The sequence below is a fragment of the Acanthisitta chloris genome, unplaced genomic scaffold, assembly GCF_000695815.1.
Source record: "Acanthisitta chloris isolate BGI_N310 unplaced genomic scaffold, ASM69581v1 scaffold21552, whole genome shotgun sequence".
Taxonomy (NCBI): Eukaryota; Metazoa; Chordata; class Aves; order Passeriformes; family Acanthisittidae; genus Acanthisitta; species Acanthisitta chloris.
In genome coordinates, this window is record NW_008659091.1 from 16,054 (window position 1) to 36,678 (window position 20,625).

General features: G+C 36.0%; 1 protein-coding gene across 1 annotated transcript in view; it reads left to right on the forward strand.

Annotated features, from left to right (window-relative positions):
• The window catches only part of LOC103797088 (G-protein coupled receptor 124-like), a gene marked incomplete at its 3' end in the record, with an annotated part of 44,292 nt that overhangs the window by 14,707 nt on the left and 8,960 nt on the right, over positions 1 to 20,625 (forward strand). The window contains exons 4-5 of the mRNA XM_009069284.1: positions 6,510 to 6,723; positions 17,298 to 17,462. Coding sequence (XP_009067532.1) covers positions 6,510 to 6,723; positions 17,298 to 17,462 — 379 coding nt within the window. The remainder of the gene's footprint in view (positions 1 to 6,509; positions 6,724 to 17,297; positions 17,463 to 20,625) is intronic.

Here is a 20,625-nt window from a genome sequence, read left to right on the forward strand (position 1 = left end):
TCTACATAGGTGTATATTATTTTAATTAAAAAATCATATAAGTAATAGAATCCAAATGAGTCTCAGAAACTCATCCAAAGCTATGATTGTAACTTATCTTGACATATATGCACTGAATTTAGTCTTCTGATATGGAATATATGAGGTTAGCTCCCAGGGAACTGAAGTTCGAGTAGCAGTGGACCGTGGCAGCCTGGTCTCACTGTGCTTCTAACTTACGATAAATCCTATGTTTACTGCTTCTGCTTATCTCCTTTGATGGCTTTGCAGAAGTCTGCAGAAGTAAAATGCATGACAGAATTTGTTACTTTAAGTAAGACAGCATACATGTCTGTAGTCTTGCTATTTGGTTAGCATTTCAGTGTAGCACTTAGCATTACAGAAGAAACATAACCCCATAATTTAATTATGAGATGCTGCAAAAAAAAATTGCTACCTGATGTTCCCATCTAAAAAGCATGTCTGAGACTGAAAGGGCCTGATAAAATGGTGTGGAATATACCTTGCCCTGCCAGTATTATGTAGCTGATGGAACTAAGAAGCAAGACAGAAAGCTCCACTTTTTCTTCAGTGAGTAGTAAATTATTATGATAGAAAGCTTTCTTGTCCTAAGCCCAGAAGGCTTACCTTTCTTGATGTGTTTCATACATGTTGGCATCTGTATTTTCTTGATATTATGTTAAAATTGGAGCCAGGCATAGCTTTTATTAGAACTGAAGTTTGGCCCCAGTTTTGTATGCTTTCTTGACTTCTTGGCATATGATGCTGTCTGTGACCTACACCAAACCTTTTGCTACTGCCATCAGATTCTCCAATGCAGTAATTGGCATTGGTGTACTGTCACCTCCCCTTTTTGGCAGAACTGGCCTTTGGAGCAGTTCAGATCACTCTATTTTCTTCAGTTCCATTCAGTAAATATCAAGATATATAATATGCTGTGTCAGCAATTCAGATTTTTGACTAATGTTTTTCAATTTGTTTTTCCTCATTTTCTTCAGTCCTTTATTTTGGACCAGTTCCTTTGCTTTGTCCTCACTTCCAACTTTCCCCCACTGTGCTTTCCATGCACATTTCTTTCCCACTGAGACTGTATACAAATATTAGAGCTCTAGCTCATACTTTTATCAGCAGGATGTGCCACACTATAGGCACACTCAGTTCTAATAAAAAGCCCATTGGCAATACAGTAAATCAAGTGATTAACAAGAAGCAAAATGCCAACCTCTGGCTTTTTTTTTCTGTCCCAAAAGCTTGTAGTACACTATAGCAGACTGAATTGTCTACCAAGAAGCAAAAAGTCAACAGTGTATCCTGAGACATAAGCATTGTAATACTGAAATTTTGTGGGGGCAGCCCGAAGAAACCTGTGGATTTTCCTATTTCTGATTGTGTAAAAACTGTCAATATCAAACGAAGCCAGTTAATGAGGCCCAGAAAATGTATGGCAGAAAACTGTTTATGGTAAACAGAACAGCAGAATGTGCTGGTGTAGTGTTCAGGTTTATGTACTTCGTAGCTATTGAGCAGTAGAGTTGTGCTGCCCAGGTAATAGGTCGTGCAGCAGAGAATGCAACAGAGGTGGCTAGAGGTAGGATGTAGTTTCTCCAATACCTTGTGCTGGTCATGTTGGCCAATGACTAGCCAACTTTCTGTAGTGTTTAGACAAATAAATCTATTACATGGCCAGCTTTTGTGCTTGCACATTTGCTTTGGGTCATTCACCCAGAAGATATTAGTGTCCATGGATTAGAAGTGCATACATTCTAAAAATAATCATATTGTACTTAAAATGTAACTAAAAGATGGATAGAAATTTGCTTTATATTGTGGTTTTTTACAGCATTTTTGTTACATGTATGTCAAGTGATAGCAGTATTTCCTTCCTAATCTTCTCCTTTCCAAATTTTAAAACAAAAAAGGAGGCAAAAATTAGATGGGAAATTGAAATACTTTTAAAATCTCAAGAACCAAATTGCAAGGAAAAGCCAGGAAGTATTTAATGTGTGCACATATGTATGAGACAAATTCTTTGATAAAGATGTTAAGGGCATATGCATTGGAACATTTCCTTAGAGCTTCAGTGCACCTTGTTTTCTTTTCTATCTTAGTTAATAGTTGTTAAAATAATTTGTCTTTTTCAACATCTTGGGGCACTGCATGCATTAAACTGTACATGGATATACTTCCTGTGAGAAGGACTCTTAAGTGATATTCTAATTCAGTGGTATTTATGTAACGTGATTTCTCCTCTGTATGTCTTCAGTATTGTAGTCTAGAGCTAATCTGAAATACAAGACTAGATTTCATAGAGAGTCTGGCCTTCAGTCAACAAACCCCTTTTTTGCTGAGAAGAGAAAGATAAAGAAAAAGATGTAATTACTGTAATGATGGGTTAGAGCTTTAGATTCATGCTGCAATCAGTGATTCCTGTGGTGCTCTGCTGCAATCATGGTTTAGTGCTGACTAGAGAGACAAGACAGGTAAAGACTGTAAAACATTCCGTCAGGTCTCGATCTAAACGCCTATAGGAGAGTCACACCTCTCATTTGCAGATGGTGGTGCTGGCTCCAAACTCAAGGGCAACAGAGTGGATTGTCTTGGAAGGAGAATCTTGGAATATTTTTCAAGTGTGTAAATAAGAAATAAAATCCCCGTGAATTACTCCCTCCCCTCTCAACATACAATAGTAAACTTTAAATCCTTTGAAGCTTTTGTGTCCACCATACAGACACACATGCACACACAGACACACACACAGAGATATGAGCATCAGAGATGATATATGTTTAGTAATCACATTTTAGCAATTGCAATTTAGTCTTTAGCAATAACATAATAAAAAAAAATATTTCTATAGTGGAGGGGTAACTTTGCCAGAGCTGTTATATTTCAAGTGCTGTCGAATCAATGCCAAAATCATTCCAAATACTTTCAGAATTTCTTACTTCTTAGTTTATTCTCAAAGTCAGGCTTTAAAATGTGTCTACAGCATTAATATATACTTTTGTTCTGAATTTGAAAGATTGTTGGATTATGGACTTAAAATAAGTATTTTCAGCTGTTGCTGATGGAACTATACAATCATTTTATAGCCATTTGGGATAAGAGTATTGGCCCTAATCCTGAAACTCTTATTGATGCAATTAATCCTTATGTCTGTGAGTTGTGTCATGGAAGTCAGCTGGAACTTTTGCATGAGTAGTAGTTGCAGAACCAGCCTCAGTTATATAAATCATGATTATCTCTGGAAAACAACTGAAGATTAGCTCTGGTAATAATGTCTTTTTTTGGTGGACATCACAGAGATTAAAAGAAGCTGTTTTGCAGAAGTACTTAAGTATGCCTTCCATGGACTGCAAATGTCATAATCCATAGAAATTTTACTAATTCCACTTTGAAAATGAGTTTTCTGCATTATATATCAATTTTGTCAACCCAAATAGGTACATTCTCAAAGCTGGTCAAGAGGATATCCTAGCATAATGGTAAACCAAAGGTGTGTTTAATTCATTTTGTATATTTGTTGGCACTTAAAAGAATTTGCAGAGTACACGATATGTACATTGATATGACTGATCTTAATCAAGGGATCATTTCTTGACATGCTACAGTAAAAAACGTTTTCTCTTACTTCTGAACATTAATTGACAAAATCTGTACAGAACACTTCATTCCCACTTCATTTTTGGGTTTGGTGGTCCCAAAGGCTGAGCAACAGAAAGACTAATGGGAGAGCCTTAGAAATGAATGATGAAGGCAGAGTTGAATTCAGAGGGATAGTGTTACACTACATCCATATGCCAGGCAAGTTATTCAGCTTGTCTGAAAATTATTGATACTCTAGTTTGCACTCTTATTACTTCATAGCCTCATGATGCAATATGCCACCCACTGCATGACCAAAACCATTTGACTAGAGACATCCTCAGTTAAAAGTTACTGTATTCATGAGAAGCATTTTGTTTCTGTGAGTAGTGTATATTGTACTTGTGACGGTATGCTTAATTTTTCTGGACTCCATTTTCATAATCATACTGTTAATTTAGGGTTAAATTTGTACTACATATATTTTCCTTATATTCCATAACTGACTTTGTAATACAACAGAAAGATTGCAACTTTTTGGAGAGAGAGTGTCTCTCCATCTTTTAGTAAAAACCTTTTATATAAATGGTTGAGACCAAGGCTGCAGCTATTATGAATGTGATATTAATCTGATTTACCTTTTCCACTTTTAATTAGAAGCTAAAGGTCATATAAAAATATTATGTATGTTTCAAGGAATTTTTAGTAATGCATCCATGTCTACAAATACTGAGTGCAATCAAAAGGTAAATTACAGGATGGGGACATAAATAAGGAGGGCTGTCTGCAGCCTGCCCTTGATAGTCACAGCAGACTTCAAACATTTCAGTAGAGAAATCAGCTCCTTAATCCTCTGTGAGCATCTTTCAGGCAGCAGCATCACATATTTACTCATGTACCCATCTTGCATGCTATGGTTGCTAGCATTCTTCCTTTGAATAAAAGTAGAAGTGATTCCTCTCACTGTTTATTCAAAGCAGATGATGAATATACTATCTAACGCTTGAATACTCCAATAGTAATGAGGGCCCAAAGGTAAGTCTACAAATGCAACTTTTCACAGTTTAAGAGTTCCAAAGACAATATCTGAATAACGTAAAGAAGCGTGTTAGGGTGGGTTGTTGAGTAAGCAGAGGAAAACACTATTGGTTGTCCTCAAATTTTAGCAACTCCAGAAGCAGTGATTACAGCTTGCAATCTGAATAGGCATTGCTAAGTTCATCTGTATTTGTTATAGGTAATGGAGGATTTTGAGGGAAAGTTTAAGGAAGATGAAATGGTGAGCAGTAAAATGGAAAAAAAAAGGTACTTTTCAGAAAAATAGATGTTTGAGATAGCTACTAGTGGGGCAAATGTAGAAGGGTGACCTTTCAGCTGACAACCCCATAGGATGGATTGATATTAATGATGAGAGGCCTTTAAATGAAAACAGAAGAAAAATAAGGGAGATCTAGCTTAAAAATTCTCTTTCCTCATGAAGATAGAATGATAAACAAGGTGCAAGGCTGTAGGTGTTTTTTCTAAGATGCGATTGCAATAATGACATTACAAAGTGACCCAAGCTCAGAAGGCTGAGGTGAAAAGGTTGTATTGTTGGAATTGTTGTACGTCATGTTAATGATAGTGTCTCCATGAGTGATGTTTGTGAGTCTTTAATATTCTCATTACCATTAGAATTTTGTGCAATGACAATTTAAGTATCTGTCTAAGAAGACTATTATCAGGAAAAAGAAAATATGGTTTTCCTTTATTCCTCATTATCCCATCAAAGATGGTCATGTTTCTTGAGTTGCAAAGCCTCTATTTCAGTTACTTTTCCTGTAATGGTCTTTTCCAACTTTCTGTTACAAGGTTAAAGAAATGGCATTAATCTCATAATAAATAGAAAATATTTTACGGAAGTTGTCTTAAGGTAGTTTTGGGATCTAGAAACAAAAACAGAAGAAAACATTTACTGTCTAGAGAATCAGTCTCTATAGAGACTGAAGGCTTGAAGAGAATAACCTTCAATCACTGAAATATCTATGAAATTAACAGCAGGGCCAGAAATGCATATGCCTTCCAAATTTACGATGCTATGTATGTTGCAATTGTGTTTAGGCATTTGTGCAGGTGATTATGGCAGCTGTTTTTTGTAATAGTCTTCTTAGAATATGCAATATTCTCATTATTGGGGTGTTTCTTGGGGAAAGACAAAGGAGAAAATTCATTTTAAAAAGTGGTTAAATGTACTACACTTCTTAAAATTAAAAAAAGCTATTTAGATAAATATTTAATGTTAGGTAAGTATCTGGGGAGTAAGGATGATTTGTGGAATAGGCAGAAGGAACAGGGAAACAAGAAAAACATAGGGGCAGTTGAACTTTAGGGGAAAGTTTGAACTTTTATTAGTCTTATTATTATCAAAATCCCAGGCATATGAAGTAGTTTAGGTTCTCTAGACAGTAAGTTTAATTCTGGAGCACAGTGGGCATTTCAGATGAAATGACAGTGGTCTTACAAATGTTTACTGTACCTATATTAATAGCTGTATTTTTTCTTTAATTGAAAGGCTGATATTTTCATTCTGTATAACTGTATAGTAAAGCATCCTGCCTTGAGAAGGAGACTGGGTTGGAGAGTCTCAGAAGATCCCTTCCAGACTCAACTATTCTGTGAACTATTCTGTGAAACCCATTTTCTGTACATATTCTAGTAAGCCTGTAATTATCTGGGCTCACAGCAATGAAAGAAATGTGATCTCTAGACCTGAAAACACGGTCAGACTTAAGTAGTAGTGTTTGGTCATATCTCTTATGTTAGTATTTTAATATGAACATCCAAGAAACTAGATTTGTATGTAACTAGTTCACTTTACAATATTCATGAGAGGAGTTCATTGTGACTTATTTTCCTATTTTTGCCTTGTTTTGTTTTCCCTGCAGCTGGGCCTCTGGAACTTCCTCTTTTTGAGCTGATCCCATCACAGAGACAAGTGGTTTTTCATGGAGACCGCTTGCCATTTCAGTGTACGGCAACATATGTTGACAATACCACCCAAGTACATTGGTACCATGCTGGTCGCCTGATCGAAACAGATGAAGAAAGTGGCATATTCGTGGAGGACAGCATCATTCACGACTGCTGCTTAATTACACGGTAACATATACCCCTCGTAATAGTCAGACTTGGGGGCAAAGTTAGCAGATTCAACTTTTGCAATAAGCCTCATTAAAACATGCATTAGGAGTTGTTTCATTTGAAGCAATTTAATTGTACACTTGAATTTGAGCACACAGAGATTTTTCATAGCTATGTTTGGTTGTGGCTCCAAATTGCATTTTTTTGTGTCTTAAGTATCCAGATTTCATCAAGTATGGGTTTGAAACAGATAAAAACAGCTTCTTACGCAGTAACCCATGAGAAGAAACTGAACTTAGAATAACTTCAGTAGCATATGAAAGGATTTACAGCCAAACTGCTTCTTCCTGACACCATCTAGAAGTTTGAGTTCTGATCTGCCTGTGAAGAGCTATCAATTTAAAAGTCTTGGATTAGTTTTTGTATGTTCCAATATACTAGTTCCTATATTCTTTCGTTAGGTAGTCTCACATTTGTTTCCTATTTAATATGTCTCAATTTTCTGTGACTTTTACCATCTGTGCCTCTGTGCGCCTGATAGACACAGGCACATACAGAAACATTTGCTGATGTGAAAAGTGCAAGAGGAATGAAGTAGAATAGGCTTCTGTAAAAGAAGTAAGAGTTAATATTTGTCAATGACTATATTGTTCCAGTTTTGCTTCAGTTTTCCCTTGTAAGTCTTATTTAACAAATTATTATAAATTTCAGTGTTTATTTTTGGTTTTCATCATAGAGTGTTGGCTTATCACTAAAAGCTGCTAAGCTGTTGCACACATCCTTTTGTCCTCTGCCAATTTCCATCAGAAAGATAGTTTGATTCTCTGTCTATGTTCTGCATTTCTCTTTGTAGAAGATGGAGTGAAAATAGCTATGCTAATTAGCTCTAGATCATCATTAGCATCTATTCACTCAAACGGTTTCTATTAATATAATTGACCTGAAATGCTTTTTGAACTATCAAATGAAAGTTACGAACAGTCAAATTATTTCCGCTCCACTGGGGTCTTTTGGCTTTATTAGTTTTGTCTACTAATTATTTGACCCCTTTTGGAGTCCTGTAGATCTAGAGGCATATATCTGACCTATTCTCTCAGCTCCTGGCTTTCTCCTAATATCAATGTGTATGGTTATAGTGGATAATGAAAAGGACTATTAGACCAATTAGTATGGTAATGCCAAGTGCATGAGCTGTTAAGTAACTGCCAAGTCACTTAAATTAAAGGATGTTCTTCCTATTTTCATTATATCAAAATTAAAAGACATGCTGTTAATCACCTCATTATATTTTTCAACTGAATTATTTTTTGCACTATATAAGCAATTTATACAGCATAGTAATAAACTGAAATAAATTGTCTAAAATGATTAGCTCTCATTTAAAAAAGCTATTTTAGAAGTAGCTTGACTGAGTTTTACCTTACATTACTTCTTTTTTGCCAGATTATAAAATAAAAATCGTTGTCTTCTTGTCTGTAGCAATATTTTAATAAGGATGGTTGATCTGCTACCTACCTTGTTTACTGTGCAATTGAATACATGACCTTGATGCTCGTGGTGCAGTATGTACTGGGATGTGCAGTGTGCACAGGTATTCAGAAAGAATATTCTTTAAATATATCATCACATTTGCTGTTAGAGACTGGAAAAATACTTTGACTTGTCCAAGCTATGTGGTACAGACTGCCAAAATGAAAGAAAATATTTTTTTTATTAAACTGAAAATCTTTAAACAGCTATTTAAAAGCAGGCAACATTTTAATTTCCCATCTATTTCCACTGTATGTTTCACTTCACAAGATAGAAACTCAGCACTGTATTTACCATAGAGCATGGTCCTTATCCAGTCAAAAATGCTAATAGTCAGTAGTCACACTTCTGCCCTGTTCAAGGTGCTGATCAAAATTAACTTATTAAAGGCATGAGAGAACTATACTTTTGAAACTACTTTTTAAAAACATTCTATTTTGAAGTTGATGGGGTTTTTTTAATATAACGACATGTTGTCTCTTGATGTTGAAAATGAGAAAACACTGGCCAAGTATGAGCCTAACAATTCCCTCCAGTTTTTCTTAATTTTAATCTCATCATCATGACCTTGTATACTATAGCTCAATTTATATCATCATCCTTACTATGATGATAAATTAAAATAGTATGCAATGGCATGATTATTCCATGTTACAATAGTATTCATTAGTACGTTTGTTGCACACTATTACACACTGATTTATGGTAGTTCCTAAGTCCATGGTTGCACAAGGCATTGTGAAATCAGAAAGATTGTGCCTCCCTGAGGTTACCAAATGTTAAGTATAGGATTTGTACTAAACATAAAGGTAACTTAAAATCAGTTCTTATGGTGTCATATTTTGCCTTTGTATACCTAGTCTTTTCAGCAAATGTCCACTGTCTGTGGCTTTCTGTAATTGCACTAAAGGACAGGCTTTGGCCTGTGCTAGTTAGCAATTTAAAGTTTTCTGAAGCTAGTTTTGAACAAAGAGGTGTAGTCATATATCAAAAGCTGCTTATTCCAACATTTTTAGGTGGTTATTTTATTGGGTAGTTCCAGATATTTCTGGACATAGATTTACAACATAAATATCATACTAAACCCTTCTGTTTTATTAACTGGCATAGTAGAAGGATAAAATATCCAAATGTGTATTTTTTGTCTCCTATGATAAAGCAGAATAAACTAAAATAAATGTTTTTGTTACAATAATTAAACTAAAGTTTTGAACTGTACTCCAGTCTGGGACATTTTTCTTGGCAAAGAGTATTCCCTTATAGGAGATCTTGAGAAATGTTTTCAATTCTGCTGCTAGCTCACATTTACCATTTCTTGCCAATGATAACAATATTTGATTTTGCTCGTGTTTAATTTTCTGTCATTATGCCTTTATATAAATGTCATAGTCATACATGAAAATATACATGTGATGTGGGGCTAATTTCCTATCATTTGTGAACGGATCTAGTTGAAATTCTTACTAGTGCTTCCCTGAAGACAGCCTAATTTCTTTAGCCTGGAATATTAGATTATTAGTTTGATCAGAATAAACGGCAATGAAGCAATCCACACCCTTGAAGCCACCTAGAAGGCATATTATGTACAACTCTCTGCAGCACAACATCTTTCCCAGCTTCCCCACTGTTCCCTTTTTAGTGTTTGGAGAAGCTAGCAGGCCAGTTATTAGAATATTGCATGAGAAACTCACCATGAGCCAGCAGTGTACCCTGGCAGCCCAGAAAGCCAGTACAATTCTAGGCTGCATCAAAAGGAGTGTGGCCAGCAGGTCAAAAGAGGTGATTCTCCCCCTGTGCTCTCATGAGATCCCACCTCAAATACTGTGTGCAGTTCAGATGTCCTCAGCATAAGAAGGACATGGAACTGTTGGTGCAAATCCAGAGGAGGCCACGAAGTTGATAAGAGGACTGGAGCATCTCCCCGATGAAGACAGGCTGAGGAGGTTGAGGCTGTTCAGCCTGGATAAGAGTTAAGTATTTGGTTGACAGTTTCACTGAAGAATAAGGTTTAAGATATGATTAGAGAAAGGAAATTGATTGCTGGGGTAGACAGGTGGAGTCATGGCAAGTTTAAGATTCAGCCTGCAATGCCTTATAAGAAGGAACAAAATGCTTCCAGAACTTCTGGGAGAAAGGCAGAAATTCTAGGCCTATTTTTTGTGGAAAGGATCCAAATAATCCCTGAACTTTGTTGATGCTTTGTGGCAGTAATACATATGGAAAAGACATGAAGCAAGCAGTCGTGCTTTGGACTACTGGTATTTGGTTAAGAACAGTCACAGCTAAGTGTGTTGCTGGGTTGGATACACAATTGGAAGTTCAGATATGTACCAAATCATGCAGACTATTGGAAATTCACTATGCACAAAATTTACTGTTAGAACATACCCAAACAGCTTGATTCAGAAATACAGATATTTAATAATCACTTTGTGTTCCGCTGTCATGCATATTTTGGGAGAAGCAGCTTAGGGTCTGTCCTGGTTCTAGCCAGGACAGGTTTAAATTTTGCAGCAGCCAGGAGGGGCAGCTAGGACCCTGGGACTATTCTACACCACCTCACTTCATGCACAGGGGACAGAAGGGGAAAGGTTTGAGTGCCTTCGAGGGTGCAGTTGGGCAGTGCCGGGTCCGCCTGGTGACCTATCACATGGGAATCGTTCGCCTGCCTTGGGCATTCTGTTATTAGCATCGTTGTTACTGTTCATGTTCTTATTTCACTGCTGTTCCTAGTACAATGTTCTTATCTCAACCTGGGAACTTCACTTTTTGTGCCCCAACTCTCCTCATTATCCCACGGGGAGGGGAGTGGGTACAGAGTGAGCAAGCAGCTTGTGGTCTGGAATGTTTCAGTGGGAAACATTAAATTGGGGAATACTATTCCCAACCCACGTCAAGGTCATACTGAGAAGCCCAGGGAAATCAGCAGAAATTGTTTAGTGCTGACATTTTTTGTTCACCTAATTGGCTCTATTTGACCCTTAATTATTGAGCAGTTAGCAAAGAAATGAAGCAAAATAATCCTTTGAATTGTAAATCAATATTTCTGTATTATTTTAAATTACTTTAAACCCAGTAGTCAGTGGTCTACAGCTTATTTCAGGCACTAGGGGCAAACAAAGGACTAGTGACAGATGCATCTCTACTAGCATCGTTCTCATATATCAGAGAGGAAAATAGTACTTTAAATTATTGCAGAATATTATGAAATGCCTAGGCTAAGGGTTTCATCATCTGAGTGTAAGAGTACATTCATGTGAATTAATTTGGGAGATTAATTAAACTTAGACCATTTCTCTGAAAGTACTTCAAGTACCTGAATAAAACTCAATGCCAGTTTTACTACTAATCAGTTTAAGGAATAATTTAAAATATAACCTGTGGAAAAGTATACTAATGTGATGAAAAGCAAAAGCAACCATGATATCCTCTATGATTAAAGGAGTAGACTGTTATTTAAGAGTTGTGCAGTGCCGTAAAACCTGTAGGCTTAATTTGGGTAACTGCTTACTGAAACGTGATTGAAAAATAGATATTTTCATAGGAAATGCAAGTATTTTGGCTGACAGAATTAAAATACCATAGAAAAACAGAACTATAGAAACAGTTTGATGGAGTCCTCTTTGAAGAACTTTAAAAGAATATCCTTTGTTTGGTGTTGAGACCAGATTAAGAAGATGCCTTGCACTAAATTTCAACTTCTCACTTCTATCTCTTGCTTATATCCTGAAGCTATGTATGGGTCCAACCAGCCACATCTCTGAAATGGAATGTTAAGTTCAGTATTAAGAATAAAAATTTACACTTTCCCTGCAACAAAGGAGAATCAGAGAGTTTTGCTTTGACTTTTTAGGGCCAGAATGATTTTGATGTGGCCTTTCAAACAGCTGCAGCTATACAGCTGAGGACATGCTGCACTGCTGAGAGTGAAGATCTCATGACTGCCTTTTTTGAAAGTACTTTTAAAGTACTTTTCCTGTCAATGTCGATGTTCAATATAATTACACATTTTTCTCTCAATCCCTGCAGTAGTTTGTAAACCTGTGCATCAGCTGTGCTTATCAGAGCAATTATGACTTCTGTCCAGAATCTGACATACTCCTTCTAGCAGGTCACCCTAAATATTGCTGAAGCAAACCATTTCTTCAAAGCAAAACATGTTAGACATATTAAAACAATAACTGAATTACTTCTTACTTTTCATGTATTTCAGTCTGTTCAACATAGAGAGCATGTTTTAGGGCATATTTCTCATGGACTTTAGAAAGCTTTATTACTACATTTACATGCTGCAGTTTTATGAAAATAGGTCCCACTCCATACCCTTCTTTCTTCCTACAGGATAGAAACCCATCCCTATAGTTAATTGTTTGTGGTGTTTTGATTGAATGGCTCCTGGCCATCACAAAATAAAAGTTTACACTGTTGGGGATACACTATACACTGAGGACAAATAGAGATTGTTCCTGAAGTTCTTAGGTAGGAAACTGCTATGTCTTACCTCCTTTTTAGAGATTAACATATCTTGCAGGTCAGCAAATAAAACAGGTCCATATTCTGACCCTAATATACAAACAAGCCCAGAAAGTATGCATTTGATAATAAATTTCTGCATTTGAACCATCACCACTGAGTAGGGGAAGTGGGAAATTCTGTCAAAGTAATATACATGTGACAAATAATTTGAAATTGTAAAATTAACATAGTGGAGTTTTGGTTTTTTTCCTCTTTTTTTGTGCTGTTTGGGGGGTTTGTGACAATTGTTTTGGGTTTTTTTGCTGCTCCCAGTGTCATGTAATCAAATAGTCAAGAGTGGTCATAAACAGATTAACACTTCTGAATCATCTGAGAAATATTTTACTTTAAAATCTTTTTATGTAATTTTGGCTCTTGGTTTGGTTGGCACAGTGTTATATTTTGCTAAGAATCTCTGATAGTGTACAGGTTACAGGAGTTACACTAGTGATATAAAGCTTCCTCTGGATATACATTGCAGCATAGAGAATACTTAAGGGCACCATTCCCCCGGAAGGCTGCATTTGTATACATCTTGCAGTCAAGCAGTTTGTGGGTAGAACAAACTTAATAGCAATAAACACATCTGAGCATCCCTAAACCTTTCAACAACTGACAGAGCAGCTCAATGACAGACAAGTGATTCATGAAGTACTTTAAATAAGCCCTGGCCCAGGTGTATTCTCTTCAGATAGCTTTATCGCACTGTGCCATCACAGACCTGCCAGCTGTCTGAAGGTTTCTCCTCAAGAGAATGTTTTGAATGCTCTAGAGCTGTTGATAACTCTTTTTCTCTCCCCACATTATGTTCTCAGCTAGCTAGACTGGCATATATTGACTCCGGGACTAATATTAATAGTATTTGTTTTCTCAATTATATGAAACCAGTTAATGGCATATGTGTAGGTCACAGGTTCTTTGATATCTGCCTATAGAAAACAAATCTCACTGTTGATTGTTGACAATATTTTTGAACATTTGCATTTCAGTTAAAGTAATTTGAGCAATACAAAGGAAATAAAGTGAGGTGGTTTACTAACTGACATATGGCTCTTTTTCTCCTATTTTGGAAGTAGGGTTTTGGTAGTGTTTGGGGGAGTTTCTGTGGATATATTGTTATTAAAATTATGTTCTTTCCATTGGCATCTCTGAATTCAAATATAACTCTTGTCATGGTTCTAGCATGTGAACAAATTAGCTGATAAATTATAGTAAAAGTATGTTATAGTACAGTACGTTTCTTGGGTACCTATGGATGGTATTTAATGGTAAGTTATACTTTGTATATTCAATCAGAAGAAACAATCGTATGTATTGAATTTCCTATGTGCATGAGAAATTGATTGCACCTGAAAGTATTTGCTAGACATGTAGCATAAAAGTACCGACTTTGATCTTCTTCTTCTTTTGCTGTTGCCTGGACACAAGCTTTCTTGAAAGACCATCAGCCTTCTAAAGCTGTTTCTTTCATGAGTAAATAACTAATTTTGTCAGAGATCAGACTATCAATTTGAGTTCAGACAAGTGCCTCAATTTACAGATTATCTCTTAATTTTCCCTGTTTTGACCTTATATCCTCTGTGAAGGTCTGCTCCAAGCAGCGGTATACTCTGGAGAGCAACACATTTTTAAAATTATGTGTTGGTATTAATAATTTAAGGGGGTATGGGTTGGCTGCAGGTTGTGCAAACCTCCTGTCTGAACTGTAGAAACACACTAGCTATTTGTCTGTCTGAAGAAGAATATGAGAAAAGCTAAATGTTATCTGCATTTAAGTAATTAATTCTGTTTTTCTGCTGGAAGAATAGTTGGTTCTTCCCAAGTCTTACAGGAACTCAAGTCAGACTTTAAACTATTTCTTGTGGAAAGTGAATCAAAATATGGTGTTAGTCTCCACTTTACTTATTGCTCCATTTCCTGGCATGGAAATGTCTGCTGGGGCATGCAGTAAATGTCGCTATGGTATTAGTTCAGGACATGGTTGAGTAACTTTGCATAATGAGACCTACTTCTGATTGTCTAATTAGTTATGCATAGCTGTAGCAATGGAAAAATATGCCTCAAATAGAAATCTATTGTCATACGTTACTTGATTACATGAGTATGGCTTCCACTTGTATTATGGTTCCTCTCTTTGTAATGACAAATGCCATGGGCTTCTACTGAATATTATAGCAACTTTTTCATGCAATTGCATCAGCTGTACATTTTAATTATTTTTTCAGTATGTCAGTCATGACATTTGAACAAGGAATCCTACCATGCATGAAATTTCCCAGTACAAAAAAGAATCATGTATATTCTCTTTCTTCCTTTCAATGTTTTTACTGAAAAAGTCACTATAATTTCAGAAGAAAATTTGAGACTGCTAGTTATCCTTTTCTCATCAAGCAGCAATCTTCATATTCAGTTTGCCTTGACACCATCTTATGAATGTCTGACTTCATTTTATCATCATAGAATATCAAAGAATTGTAAAGATTGGAAAAGGCCTCTGAGATCATCAAGTCCAAGTGTTAACCTAGCACCACAGTGTTCACTGATAAACCATGTCGCCAAATGGCCCAAGTGCCATTTGAACACTTCCGTGGATGGTGATTCCATCAATTTCCTGTGCTGCCTGTTCCAGTGCCTGACCACCCTTTGTGAAGAAATTTTTCCTAATGTCTAATCTAAACTTCATTCTGAAGGTCAAAAATTCACACAAAAAGTATCAACTCTCACACAGCTGAGGCGTGGGATGTGATCGCTAATGTAGAGGAAGTAGGAACTTTAGTTGACTCATACTCCAGCCTTACAAAGGCCGTATCCTAGAGGCAAGATTGTTGCATTTGTGGCTTGATGTTTATTAGCTACTGTGAGATAGGGTAATCAAGAAAAGTATACAGCCAAAGGAACCGTCCGTGTTGTGCTCTTGTCAAGCTTGCAAACCAGAGCCCTGCCATGTTCTCAGGTTGCAGGAGAATTCTTGCCTTTGACCAAGATTTCTTGCCTAGAGAGATCAAGAATGCCTTTCTACCAAGAGTGAGAATCTCTGGGCATGCTTATGTAACTGTGCCAAGACTGAAAATATGTAACTAACCTACTAGAAAACTTCTATGAAGAGTTGTAAAATTCTATACTCTGGAAAGCCCACCATTTCCTTCTGGTCTGCTAGGACTTTGAAGTCAAGTCACCAAGGAGTATACGTGTTAAAAGATCATGTTTACTGCTCTTTTTGAATATTAAAAGACTTTTTTTAAAATTTAATTCAGTCCCCCAGATTTTCCAGAGGTATAAGATCAATTTATCACTTTCATATCCAGATGGTAAGGAAATGAACAGTTTCACTATTGGGCTTGCTATTCAAAATATTCCAAGAGGAATATAAATGAATGCATCATTTACGGTGGCCAGATGGTAATTCAGAAGACAATTTCATGATCTAGTCATTATACATCTTCTCTATATTGCATAAACCTATTCTGGCTTATTTTTTATCACCACCTGAAGAAAGGGTAATAGATTAAACATGTGAATGTGAGGATTTACTTGCCATTTTAGATAACTTGAACTAGCGTTCAAGTATTCTATTTCTATAAGAAGCAACACTGATGTATCAGTAGATATTTGTCTGTGAGACTGGGAAACTTCATCTGTTAAGCAGCAAAACATTTGCATCAGAACAGATTTCAGCAATATAAATAAATGGAAAATGTACCCTTTTACTTTATTTTTCTTAGGCATGCTTGCTTGTAGAATTTATAATAGCCTCAAGTATTGTATTTACCTAACATTACCGTGGTTCCCAATTTTATCAAATTTGTAGTGTTAACAATGTTTATAGATATTTTATAGAAAATATAAAAAAGATCAGCACATCTACCATGTTTTCTATTCATGTGGGATGTCCTCAGGTCTTGATGCCATGAGTGAATATTTATGCTGCCTATTGTTTCCATGAAAAAGTTTTATGTATAATTGTTTTAATAAGTTCTAGGAATACAAAGCAGTTCATGAGTAGTAAAGTACTGAAAGAAATATCAGCATTTGCCTCGCCTTGTTTTGTATTCATCAGGAAAATTATATACAATTTCCAAAGTCAGCAGCTATTCTCAAAAACTTTTCTCATGCTACCTCAGAAGCAGCAGATTCTGCTATTGAAATGGCACAGGAGCTGCAGTCACAGCTGAAGGGAAGCATTCTCTGTGGATTGGTTGCATGATCAACTTGAAACGCATATCTGACATGCCTGAAGTGTTTGGTTATGCAATCAACCCAACATTTTATAATATCTGGGCAAAGGAGAATGGGCATTGATAAATAATTGATTTTGTGATGATTTGTAAATTGGGTTATAGCCTGTTACAGTCTGAACAGTCAATAGAAATCGGTGCGGCTCAGAGTTTAATACCAATCACTCACATACCTTCTGTACCTCAAATGAGAAAGAGCAAACCACATTTTTATATTTTCACAGTAAACCTCTGAAGATAAGTCAATGTCAGAAAACCAATCACTTGATATTTATATAAATAAGTATATACAATAATCTTTTATTTTTATAGTGAACTTATCCTGTCCAGTATTGACGTTGATGCGACTGGAGTCTGGGAGTGTCTAGTCAACAATTCCTATGGAAATAGCACTAAACAAGTAGAAATTGTGGTACTTGAAACAGCTGCACCCTACTGCCCTGCAGAAAGAGTTATTAACAACAAGGGAGATTTCAGGTATGATTTTCTAGATTTGGAGCGTGTTTCATATATTATTATATGTACAGACCATATTCATGCTTACATCATACTTCAGTGTCAGTTATGAAGACGTCACTTTTTTAGCTGTCATTTTCATGTAATACAGTAAGAAGGAGGCACACTATGATTTTTTTCAGCTACTGCTTCAAGAGCAGCAGTGGCTTGTGAAAGTCAGAGAATCTTCTAATTCCTTAGAATGCAACTATGGATTTTTTTTTTTTTTTAAATGAGGTAAATGAGAGAGGGTTCAAAATTGGTCTTGGTCTTCATAGGATATGATAATACTGCATTAAAGAATTACAAGCTTAAATCTTAAGTACTTTTCTAATCTGTGCCAGTTCTGATGGTTTTGTTCAGCTGAGATGAGAGGTAACAAATAACACGAAACTCTTAGTAAAATATTTCACTGAAGAGGATCAAACTGCCAAGTAAAACTACTTAGTTAAACTAATAGATCAATTGAGGTGAGTTTAAGGACACACACAGTTACACCAATATATGGCATGCTTACAAAATCCATCCATCCTGCTTAGAGTCTGCAAACTTTTGTAGGTTTTGCTTCATCTTTACTTTTATTTACAAATGTTGGTGGGGCTGTTTAAAATTTTAATCCTCATAATCGGAAGAAAAAGGTAAGGTTTCTGTGGAATGTGGTATTGTTTTCAGTTAGCTCTGAAATACTTCAATGATATGCATAAAGCTCTTAAACAAAATCTAATTGCCTGCTTGACAATAAGACTGATGTGTGATGGCATTCCCATTGAGAAATCAGCAGTAATTTGTTATCAAGTGAATTATAATAAGAATTCAGCTTGAATAGTTAATGAAAGGAAAAGCAAACAAGAAAGAAAGCTTCTCAAACACCAGAACTTTCTGCAAATACTTCCGACCTGAAAGCCGTTCTTCATTTTTAGGTTACCTTTAAAACTTTTGCAAAGGCTTTTTTCCTATTATTTCTTGTATTTGAATAAAAATAAAGGGTTGAATTAGAAAGAAGTGAAAAAACCTACTCAAATAATCTGTTTTCTCTTTACTGTGTAGCTTTTATTATGTGCTAACCTCAGTTCCAGTGAGTTTGTCTCTTTTGCTGAACTACGAATACTGATTTACTCCATATATATGGATTTAAATCCATCAGAGATCTTTGACAATCTCAGGTATAGGTTTTTTTGTCAACACAAGAGCTGTCATTCTGTTTTCTCCTAGTGGATGTGATTAAATATATTTTAATTAGATCTTTAAAAATATATATACTTCTTATTAGATAACACATACTGAATCTTTTAGATGACAACTTTATGAAGTTCATGTTCTTACCATAAGATGACATCTTTTTCTCCATAAATAAATATATATAAATTCCACATACTGCACAAACTGACACCAGGGGCATTTTTGTCATTTTATATAAACCAAAAGAACAGGAGCTGACATTTCTCTCCCTATTGATCATCTTTCTAGAAATCCATATGAATTTATTTTTAAAATGTACATCAAAAGGATGCTGAGTTCATAGGTTCTTTTGGCATTTGAGGGAATGAATTTAAAATGGTAGAGAATTTATCAGGCTCAAACTCAGCATTAGCACTTCAAATTGTTCCCACGGTATATCCTCAGAAATGGAGCTATCACACCAGCACCTTTTCTTACTTTAGTCTTTGAAGTTTTGGTAACATAGCAAGTATGTAAGTAGAAAGAGTTGAACCACAAAAGCAGGGCTAGAAAGAACAGTTCTTTTATTGGGCAAAAAATGGAAAAAAGCATCAACTGTTAGGGAAGCATGGCTGTTTGAGTTTTCCAGCCTAGGTGGTATTTCTAATTGTACAGCTGCAGGAAGAATTAGGCACTGTGAGTCAGAACGAACTGGCCTTTTGTACTAAGAGGTGTTCTCTGTGATGGTTGTATTTTACTCATTCTTTTGTTTTCTAGTGTGCAATAAGCTTATTCTGAAATGCAAATGGTAATGTTGTTATGTCCTATCATTCCTATTCATAAAGGTCAGATTCTGCTACCTTTGCTACTCGTTTCAGAATTAGCTCTTTAGTTTTGCTTTTGAGGTCAGTTGCCACTCAGTGTGGCCCAATTGCATTAATGCAAATGTTATACTAAAAATAATAGTGCAGCCTAGAGGCAAAAGGTCTCTACACTTCTATATACTACTGTACATATCTTGAATTTTTGGAGAAGCTCCTTTCATGGTTCATTTTGCATCAATTGTTTTTACATCAGAAATTCAATTATTCCAGTGTCAGTTAGCTATGACAAGTAAAAGTATTTTTCTTCCATTTTCTTTGACACGAGCAAAACTTGTATAGACCAAAGCCTGTCACTATATTATGTAACAATGTCTAAACAGCCCTGCATCGTGTAACTAAGAGGAGCTAATACGTATGTTTGAGCAAAGGTTGATTGTCAAGCTGTGGCTTTGTTGACAGAATATTTTTGTGATTGATTGGGTTCAGTCATTACATCAGTGCAATTAAAGAACCATATCTTTTCCAGACCTGCTGACTCACTGATGATACACTTACGGTTTTCTTGGATTTCTCCCAATTGCCTGTGCCTGCTATGTCCATAGTAGGCTGGAAATGACAATAGATTTGGTACCTATAGAAATAAATCCCTGTTGTGCCATTCTAGAGAATGCAGCAGTTATACAGAAAGAGTATGTTGTATAATAGACCCATGAGCTAAATAGAATTCTGACTGTTCTTGATTTAGTTTGTTTTCAAAGACTGTTTTGTGGTCACATTGCGTAAATCACGTATACCTAAATAGCTAATTTTTGAGGGCTAGCTCCTTCCTCCTCCATGACATACGATCTCCACTGAAATCTTCGTTGTTTTCTGATACATTCAGGGATTTTTGTTTTTCAAGGCTTTGTAGCAGAGAGGGCTTTGTAGTGGTGGGTCAAAATGCAAACCAAAGATTGTCAGGTACATTTTGAACACTCACCTTTTACAGCATTTAGTCCTAGGGTTTGAGGTGGAGTTACTTACATGGACTTACTGCTCTGCTTTTTGGAGTCTGCAAAGGTGAATGTAGTGTAAACACCATCCATATCTTTTTCCTTAACACCAAACACCTTCCTAGAATTAACACAGAACTAAAGTGACTAGCCAGACATGAACCTGTATAA